The sequence below is a fragment of the Ascidiella aspersa genome, chromosome 7 (genome assembly GCF_963924565.1).
Source record: "Ascidiella aspersa chromosome 7, kaAscAspe10.2, whole genome shotgun sequence".
In the NCBI taxonomy this organism is placed as follows: domain Eukaryota; kingdom Metazoa; phylum Chordata; class Ascidiacea; order Phlebobranchia; family Ascidiidae; genus Ascidiella; species Ascidiella aspersa.
Genome location: NC_139453.1, coordinates 6,341,866 through 6,352,547, shown reverse-complemented (window position 1 = coordinate 6,352,547; position 10,682 = coordinate 6,341,866). Strand labels below are relative to the sequence as shown.

The window sequence follows — 10,682 nt, the reverse complement described above, 5'->3', positions numbered from 1 at the left end:
CAGAAATTGATGACGCCACCCTAGTATCCGACGAGTACCGCTACTTCCACTTGGTATAGGCTAGGGAAGTGGTCTCCAACCTTTTAAGTAGGCGACCCCAATTTACATAATATAAAATAACAATTTACATTGGGACCCCATTTTGTCTACAGATGCGAATAAATTTTATTTAAATACATGGAACTACGTATCACGAGCGAATATGCGCAAATTATACACAATTTCAGATAACTGTGGCTACATACGTGTACCAAAATAGTTGTATTTAGAAAGCTTTATTTAACATATGCCGCTAGGGCATCGGCTCCATTCCAATTATATTGGATAACCCTAATGTTGTGTTAAGTCATATATAATAATCGACCTAGATACAGTTTAGCGTCGCCGTACCTTATATTTTTCTTTTGAAAACGTAATTGCTTATTATAAAATGTTTATAAGCAAGGTAGAGACTATGGGATTTAGAGTTAGACATTAAAGGGCCGAATGCACCAACCCGGATCAAAGCCCGATCAGATCAAATATTGCTGAGTCAGCGATCAAACTAGGATCATCTTTATTTTGGTATGCACCAAGCCTGATCGCCGATCAAACCACGATCAAACACGCATATTTGATCCGAAAGTTAAACCTTCGATGGTGCAGGTTTAAGTGCAGGATCAAATGACTTAACATTGACTAATAATGTATTTTTGAAATCTAATCACAAGTACTAAACTTTTAAACAGTAAACTAACACTAAACTGTCATCTATGAAACATATAAAATGATTTTCGCGTTTTTTATTCATCGACATTAGACACGGCCTAGTAAAATACGTAAGTAACTTTGAAAATACACCAATCTTTACAAAAAATCACAAAACCTCTAAACAAAACACGAATCCAGACCTAAAACGTGACAGGTTTATTTATTTACAGAAATAGTTGTTGTAGAAAGTACTAAATATGAATGCAATTGATGTTATAGAGGAAATAGAAAGACCACTACAACGTGTTATACTTGACAGGTCCAACCCATTTGAAGAATATGACAGTATTCAGTTTTACAATAGGTACCAGCTGAGTAAAGAATCAGTGGTTGACCTATTGGCTATGATATCGTTAGACCTCGAGCATCATTCAAAAAGAAACAGTTTTATTCCCCCTATATTGCAGCTACTTGTCACTTTTAAGATATTATGCTACTGGACACTTTCAGAGATGTGATGGTGATCTTGTAGGAATTCACTAGTCTACTACATGCCGTATCATACACAGGGTGTCAATTGCTTTAGCTTCCAGAAAAAGGAACTTTATTTCACTTGAACTAGAGAGCTTAAACCAAGTAAAATGTAGTTTTAAGGAAGTTGCAGGATTTCCAGGAGTAGTTGGTTGTATAGATTGCACACATATTCCCATAGTTTCACCTGGAGGAGAAAATGCAGAAGTTTACAGAAATCGAAAGGGTTATTTTTTTATAAATCTTCAAGCTATTTGTGATCCGAATATGTTGTTTACTAACATTGTATGTAGATGGACAGGCTCCACACATGACAGTAGAATTTTTGACAACAGCTCAATCTGTTATCAACTCGAACATAATATATTTAAAGGACTTTTGCTTGGTGATGGTGGTTATCCTTGCCGCGCTTACATGATGACTCCATTGCGCAATCCTGTTAGTAATAAAGAAAACTATATAATAAAGCACACATAAAAACCAGAAACATAGTTGAAAGGATGTTTGGAGTGTTGGAAGCAACGATTTTGTTGTTTAACAATACCAGTTCACACAAAACTAGAGAATTCTTTACCAATAATTATTGTCGTAGAAGAGGGGACGTAGGCCTGTCTGATGATGAAATCTATGATCTGCCCAACAATGACCTTACTGATGAAGCCTCAAGTGTATCAGGAAATATTATTTGACAACAAAAAATTGATAATTTTTAATATTTTACTAGTAACTGCAAACATATTGAAAACATGACGAATGGTAAAATGCAACATGCAATTAGACAATATTAACATTTCTGTTATGTAAAATATTTATGGTATTCTTATTTGTAAGCTGTGACCACAATATGATACAACAATGCAGGGCATAACTGTAAATTGTGGCCATAGCTAACAAATGAAATCAGTTGAGTGAATCATTCACATTACCTGTTAGCTATGGCGACAATTTACAGTCATTGCCCTGTATTGTGTGAATAATGACTATCAAGTTGTGGTTACACCTTACAAACAAGAGTACCATAAATATTTTGCATATAACCAAAATTTTAATAGTGAGTTAATTTAAATGTTTACTAATAACTAATTCCAAAGTTCCGCATAAATGTTCAAATCCTAATGATGGTCTTTAGTCTCATCTGCTTGATTTCTGAGTTTCCTTTCAAGTTTTAGCTGTAAAAGTTTCATCTTCATAGTATGCCTTTCTTGTTTTTGTTTTAGAACTGTTTCTAAAAATTCCTTTTTTAGTGCATTGATATCATTCTGGGCGATAACATTTTTTGACTGTTTTACTCTTTTTACTGGTGGACTGCCTTGCACTGATGTTGAACTGCTTCGCTGTATATCTAATCTAAAACAAAGCTAATTATTATTAGCAATAAAATAAAACTTAACAACTCACTAAAATTTGTATTTTTGACTTGTAGCTAAAATATATCAAACTAAAATTTGTGAAGCAGTTTATACCTTGATCTACGTAAAGAACAGTTAATGGTTCTCCAGTGTCTGTCGCTGTAAGATCGAGTATTGAATCATCATCAAATTGGTTTTTCAAAAGACTAATTTGACCTGATATCATTGCTGCCAAATACAAAAAAAATTGATAGTTAATTTTATTTGTAAAATAAGTATGCTTCATTGTTGGCCAATAGTTCAAATATTGTAGTTAAACAATATTGTTACAACAAAGTATTATATATCTTGCTTAGAGTTTCCTAATTTAAACAGAAAGTTTTTGTATCATAAGATACCCTAACTTCAACACTACAAATAGTATAATGGTGTGTTTGGTTGAAGTTGCCTTTTAATATAAAATATCACCATACCTTCAACTTTTTGCAACTGAGCATCTTCAGCGGGCGGTGGCCCTCCACCTGTGAGGAAACGCTCTCTTCTGACAAAAGCCGATTCCTTTTTAGCCCTCGATTTAATTTTTTTCCAGAGGACCTGAAGCTGCCCTATATTCCGTTTTGTATTGGTATTTGGCATTAAAGGTCTCGCTACGTTTTTCCCTCGCCTTAGTTATTGCAGCAGCTGTTACACAGTCAGTTTTTTGCATTCTATGTCATTTTTATAATTGTCAATTAGTTGGATGATTAAATTCTTTTCGAAGTCGTTAAAATTTGTTGAGCGGGGCACATTTACTTTAACTTTGTTAGCTGACAAGATGTAAGAAAAAAATTAAGGGGGAAAGCACCGAAATCTCGTTTCCATAATTCACTTTGATCGGATCAAGCGCGGCTCAACTGATCGTAGTTTGGTGCATACCAAGTGCCTCAAAGGATCAAACTTGGATCAGTTGATCTTAGTTTGATCTGATCCTAGTTTGATCTGATCCATGTTGGTGCATTCGGCCCTAAATCTTAGTTTAACTGTGTAATCTGTCATTATAAATCTTGTCCTTTAATCATATATGACGCTGTGTAACTTTCTATGAGAATTATGTGGGGATTGCCCATCTAGGAAAGTAAGTTTTCCCAGGTAAATACTAAAACTTGGTAAAACTAAAAGTGTAGGAGACTAATTCATAGAATGTTTTAGTATTTACCGTTTTCCCAGAAATAATGGCTATATAAAAAAAAAACTCTGTAAAAGCAAGATGTTCCATTGAAAGCAATCATCCCATCTGGTTTTATGTATTCTCGTTTCAATTAACTTTTACGTTCAAATAATAAATGATACTACCGCCTTTCAAAATAATATTGTCAATTTTGCTATAATGACATTAGTAAGGAATGAGGATGACCAACTTTTTTTATTGTTTTTTTTTCTGGATTACTAACAACTTTATAGTAACAAGGCCCTAATAATCAACAAAACATACCGAAGTGATTTAGCAAATTACATGTTAATATTTTTGCTACACTGCCTGCATCTTTTTTATGATTAATATTTTACCTGGATTATAATCCATAGGCCTAAGTTTATTGAGGTGATGTAATTCTAGTTACGAAAAAAGGATTGGAATTTGAATGGATGTGAAGAACCAATAAAGTTAACAAAGTTACATGCTATCAAACAAATTTTGCCAAAAGCTGTTTCACATAGGGTAAAAAAAAGTTAACAAAGGTACATGCTACTGTAGTAACAGCGGTTATTTAAGATGTTTTATTGAGTATTTAAGACGTTTATTTGAGTTGTGTTCGTTTCAAAATGTATAATCAAAAATGTTGCTACTTTTTCACGCCTTTACCAAGCCTTCGCTGTCAATCTGAGAACAAATTTTTTTTGGCTGTTTCACACATGAATAATGTTATATCTTGACACATATTTCTGTTATAGATAAAAATATTTCACCTGTGTGAAAGCGTTGCTGTAACAATTCCCGCCAGCCAGAAAGGCTACCGGTACTAAATCATTTCCACTTTTCCATATCGCCCTTTTATTGTTCATGCAAAATTCCGGCTTGCTGCCAGGCCAGCTCAACACCAGCCAACAAAAACTGTGTGGATTTGTAATCAGACTACAGCAATACTTATTAAAGTGATAGTGAGGTTGATTCATCGGGCAAAAGACACAAATGAGACTTGTAATTAACCAACATTGCTTCACTATCAAACGAATTTTGCCAAAAGCCGTTTCACAAAGGTAGCCCTAAAAGGTAGATAATTGGCTCTAAATATGACATTAGTAACTTTTAATAGCAGTGTTATTATGACATAAGTCAATGACTTGACTTGAGTGCACTTAAAAACTGTTTTCAGCACTGGTCTAGAATTCTACCACTTTTTTACTGTAACAAAACGAGTTGTCAAAATAGCAAGAAAAGAATAAATATAGGAAAATAAATATAATAATATTACTTGTCCAACACAAATGCATACTCGCACCAACCCAAATAAGATTTAGTCATTTAAACGCTGTTGTATGATTGTAGATCAGCGCCCTATTTTAAAATAACTTAACTTAACTTGAGTCATTTCAGCGAAATGACCTGACTTGCCTTAATTCATTGATTTTGGTTGAAATTAAGTATTTTGATTTAACATTTTACTAGGAAATTGAGCTAATTATCTCAATTTTGCATGCAACATTGTTAAATAGTTAAACATCACCATTAGCTCTGCTAAAATATGTGATAAATAATTGTGAGAATGTACAGACTTTTTAGTTACTATTTCCATCAGAACAAATGGTTGAGGAATTTGGAATGTAAAAAAATTAATTTGTTAAGATGTGCTCCGTTTATGATGAAGAACAAGACGTCAAATCACTAAAGCGATGGCTTTTACCTAGAATTGATCAAGGAAGATTTATTGACGCTGAGTGGCTTGACGAACAAAAAATATTTTTAAAAATTCCTTGGCCTAAAAAAGATGAACCAAACTGGGAAATTTTTTACGAGATATTTAAGGTAATTGATTTTCTGTTCATAATCTTTTTATTATCACTTCAACAGCTTAGCATTTTTAGTGCATACTTTAGTTTCAAAAATGTTTCATAGCAATATAGAAACCTTTTTAAATTGTCCCTATAAATTTGTGAAAAGTAATTTTTTTAAATTAAAAAAAATGACAACAAAAACTAATAACAGTCTTGATTATACCTTGTTGAATTTTTAAGCTGAAACACTTTCAAAAGTAAGTAATCTCCCACAGACAATAAAATGTAAAAGAAAGATTCTTGCTTACATTCAAATTGAGAAACTGATGATACCTATTCCTAAGGCGAAATAAAAATTTCTGTATAGTTGTAATGATTTTATGTTTTATACTTGTTTTTTTATAACCAGTCTTAACATCATCATTGCTAAATTTTCGTTTTGATGTTTAGGAATGGTCAGTGTTCAAGGGTAAGTGTGATGAAAGCAACCCTGCAGAAAAGGCCAAATCTAGATTCCGGTGTGCTATGCACAGGTCACCTTATTTTGAAAGGGTCCCGGAAATGTGTAAGACAAACAAGCAAACAGGAAACTTCTGGGTCTACAAAGTTTTGAACACGGTTGAAATAAAAGGTTTGTCGTAATTATTGTAACCATTCAGATATTTAAATTTTAAATTTTGTTTATCGCTAATCTCATTTTAACAACTTGACATTTTGTATTTTGACAAGTAGGTCATAGAAAACATGAACAACTTATGAAAAGTGTTTGTCTGTTATGGGAAAATAATTTTACTAAAAACTATTGAACCTTATGGTTATTTTTTTAGAAAAGAAAACTATTTTGAAATCCAAAAGAAGAAAAATTTCATCTTCCAGAGTACAGTCTCCATCCACTAAGATTCCAACTGCTGGTATTTTTACTTTTACTGTTTTATGTATGTGCATTTAGGAAAAACAGTTATAAACTTAATAAAGATTTTTTTATATTTGTTTAGCTATCAATAGAATGCCTTTAGTGCAAATGAGCTAGCTTGAATTGTAAGAAACTCTAAAAATGGCAATCTTACGGTCAGAACCTAAACTGAATGCAATGCTTTTAAGATAGTCAAAACATGCTTTGGAAATTCCTAAATATCACAATGTTTTGCTTACACTTTTGCAGTTATGCCACTTTTTCTAACAAAAACACTTTTTTCTGACAGAAAATCTTTGCTATCTTTTCCTACAGAAGAATTTCTCTTGCGTTATTATCCCATTGTTGCCATGCAATTAAAAAAAATCACTTGTTAAAATTTTATTTGCGTATGAAACATACATTTTCTTTAGAATGAAATTAATCATCACCAACTTAACGGACTTGCGCACATCATCCTATCTACTCTTTATTTTATGGAATTTAAGATGAAAGTCGCAGCAAATTCACCTGACAACAAACTTAAAGTCCCAAATTACACATATGATAATAACATCGCTTGACATATAAACAAAATAGGCACAGAATAAAATGCAGTTTTAATTTATTTATGTATGACTAAATCAAAAAATATATATATTTACAAAATAACTCCTAAAATTGTTTTTTAGGAAGCTGTATAAATGGATCCCTTCGGCATGATATGCCACAAAGCTTGCACCAACCTCAGGTTGAAGTGATTGTTTATGTTTTCTGTATCTAGATCAGTGGTTTTCAACCAGGGTTCCGCAGAACCTTAGGGTTACCTTAGTCAAAGGGTTTCACAATTTCTAAATTGTTTAGCGAATTGAGGCGTGTTTATTACACTGGGGTTCCTTGAGCCAGTGGAATTATTGCACCGGGGTTCCTCGAGCCAGTGAAATGTTTCCATAGGGTTCCACTCCAGCAAAAAGGTTGAAAAGCACTGATCTAGATAAATGTGTGTCTTACTTTGGTTACTAAATATGTATGTTGTAAATTGTTCATCAAAGTAATCTTGACAAGAATCGTGTGACACATTAACACTTATATAAAGTAATGCTTAAACCATCAGTATACAGACTCTGCACTGTACATCTTATATCTAACATATAACTGGAAAATGTTAAAAACTATTAAATATTTTTTTGTTGCAGTCACCTTCTCCTCAATCTAGTGAAGGCTCGATGGTGACGCAGTGTCATTCAGAAATGTCTCACAAACGGCCTTTACAACAACAACAAAAACAACAATATAAACACCAACGAGAACAACAACAACAACAAACACATTTTTCAAATGAACTGCAGCAACAACATCATGGACAGAAAATGCAACAATCGTTCTTTCAACAACAACAAGAACATCTTGATGAAAACCAACTTCAACAACAACAACCACAACATCTCAATGTAAAACAAAACCAACAACAACAACAACAACAAGAACATCTTGATCAAAACCAACATCAACAACTACAACCTCTTAATGAAAAACGGCATCAACAATCTTTTGATCTACAAACCCAGACTCTCAGCCGGGAACCCACCAACGAAACCCCTACTACTTCCCAATCCTCGCAAAGCACCCCATTAATTCAACAAGCCTTAATGAAAGAAGCTCCAAAACCCCGGGATGAGCCGTTCAGTGACTTGCAGCACGTAACTGATTTCAGTGGGGCAAGTTCCTTGGGTAACATTTCACTGAGCGATCTTATATCGAGCCCTTCTGAATGTGGTGAGTCTAACAAGTACTTTTTAGCAATAAATGTAGCGTATTGCTCTATTAAACTGGCCAATTTAAGCATCGACTGTAACAAAAATTGCCTTAATGGTTGATGTAAACTGTTAGTCTGTGATTGTATTTTATTGCAAAATGTTCAGATTTTAAGCCAGGGGTTCTTAAATTGGGTTTCATGAACCGCTTGATGATACGTGGACTCGTTTTTCACTGGAATATTATATTGTATAATTAAAATTGGAATGACTGTTTCAAACGAAAATGATTTAACAAAAAAACGCTTTGCCGTATTCTTAAGTAAATTTATACTCGATTTATGTTTAATATTTGCACATAAGTACGATCGGAAACAGCAAGTTTCTTGAGTTTATTTTTATCTTTTGGTGTCATATCAAAAACAAACCTTCATGTCCGTCTGGTCTATGCAAACCAAAAAAAAAATTAGAGGTCTACGTTACTGTAAGTTTAAGAGATCTTGTTTAAGGCAGAATAAATAAATATTTAGACCCTTTTAGAATACAGCGACAATCATTGGCTAGCCAAACAGCAATGCAGCATTATACAAAACGTTTTAACAACGTTTCTGGTATTATTGTGCCGCTTTTTATTAGGTTTGTTGGAAGTTGGGGATACAGCGACGGTGCTGAGCGAACCTTCCAGTAATTCACAACCAGCAGAAACAGAAACTAGCCCTTCGATTTTTGATTGGCTGAGAAACTACAACGTCGACTGTAAGTTGACCAATCACAGGTTTACATGCATTTTGTGTTACGCGCCATCATTTTATTAGTGACCGGGTTCCAGGTAATGGCGGTATATCTACTTCCGTTAAGCAGGGCTGCGTAATTGGTTAAAAACGACACGAATCTGACAGTTTAACGGACCAATTCCGTTAATTCACGAGTTAGACTCCAGCTCCACAACCTGTATTCCACCCATTTACGTAACTAAAATAGGGTGGATATTCCGCAATCTAATCATATGTGTGTCATAAAACTCATCCACCCTTAAAACGTGTTTGGAAATTATTCCACCATACGCTATTCTACCACAACAATTGAAAGTTTCCATACACTTTTCCACATTTTACAGTTTTTGCCTTATCGGTTTCGAATATGGTGCTGCGTACGTCGGACTCGGGAGTCGGGTAATCTTACGTATTTTTACTCGAATCCCGCGTCCGACTCCGCAGCCCTGCCATTAACTACACAAATTTAAGAAAAAGTATAAAATACACACAAAGGGAGATGCTCGTACTTTTGCAGTAACTAGTGATGCCACTTGCCGAGTATTACTTTGCTCAGCCTGGCGATTAAATAAGTTTGCCTGTTTGGCAAAACTAGCTCTTTCACATTGGAAGTATATTTTTATTGGTGATGTTAGATGCGACTACTTCTTTTTTTACGCTATAGACATATACTGTGATTGGTGATGTTAGATAAAAAACTGGATTTTTCACGTTACAAATGTATATTTTAGTGGTGATATTAGATACAAAAAATAGCTATTGTACGTTTAAAATATATATTTTATTAGTAATGTTAGATGACAAACACTAGCTTTTGTCGCTCAGCCACTTTCTCAAACCTACACTTTGCGCACAGACGGCGATTTGTACCGCTACAAAGTGAGCGTCGTTTGTGACCAGACGCCGCATTACGAGGCGACCTTTGACCTGCAGTCGCACGGCGTTCGCCTCTATTATGGAGAGGAGGCCCGCTTCCAAGAGGCGCTGATCATGCTGGAAGACCGCGATCGAGGATCAACCGGGCTGGACGTCCACTCCCTACCAGTCAAGCTGCCCATTTACTCTGGCCAAAACCAGGGCGTGCTGAACATCTTAAACCATTTCGAGCAAGGTTTCACGCTGAAATGCGACGGTGACAGCGGCTTGGTTATAAGGCGAATGGGCCAGGCTACAATGCACTACTACCCAGCTTATGGAGAAGCGGCGATCCCTGTTAAGATAAAGCGGGACCATCAGCAGCCGACCAGGCTGTTTTGCTGGCGCCGGTTCTCTGCCCAAATGGCCTCCTGCGCCCGCCAACCGTCCAGGCCCAGACCCAGGGACGAGGTCAAGCTCCACCTGGGCACGGTTCCACGCTCCCCAGACCAAAGGGGTTTGGTCAGTGTGTACGTAGAGTCGACTGCGGCGCGAAAACTCCTCGACTGCGCGTTCGGGTCGCGATCCTTGCTCGACTTCAGCTGCGTGAACTCGATCGACCGGCTACTGCGCTCCTGTAAAATGTGACCTAGAGTGTTTGATCGGCGAACACACAATTTTGTGAGGTTTTTTTATGGTAAAGAAAACGTATAACTAATAAAAAAAAAGTTTTTTTGATTACACAATATTATGCCACTAGTGTTGTAATGACTTAAGTCAATTCCTTAACTAATGCGCACTTAAATCAATTTTAAAATTGACTTGACTTAAATTAAATCAATGGGGAAAAACGACTGGACTTGACTTA

The 10,682-nt window shown here is 35.2% G+C and overlaps 2 protein-coding genes across 2 annotated transcripts; both read left to right on the top strand.

The window, feature by feature from the left end:
• Window positions 1-5,340: 5,340 nt before the first annotated feature.
• LOC146137447 (uncharacterized) lies at window positions 5,341-8,067 on the top strand. The gene is made up of 6 exons (XM_083394343.1): window positions 5,341-5,571; window positions 5,991-6,171; window positions 6,368-6,451; window positions 7,125-7,183; window positions 7,629-7,969; window positions 8,001-8,067. The coding sequence occupies exons 1-6, from the start codon at window positions 5,392-5,394 to the stop codon at window positions 8,065-8,067; spliced, it is 912 nt and encodes a 303-aa protein (XP_083250469.1). The 5' UTR covers window positions 5,341-5,391.
• LOC146137446 (uncharacterized) lies at window positions 8,012-10,614 on the top strand. Its single transcript, XM_083394267.1, has 3 exons — window positions 8,012-8,208; window positions 8,823-8,942; window positions 9,816-10,614. The coding sequence occupies exons 1-3, from the start codon at window positions 8,082-8,084 to the stop codon at window positions 10,460-10,462; spliced, it is 894 nt and encodes a 297-aa protein (XP_083250393.1). The 5' UTR covers window positions 8,012-8,081; the 3' UTR covers window positions 10,463-10,614.
• Window positions 10,615-10,682: the final 68 nt, after the last annotated feature.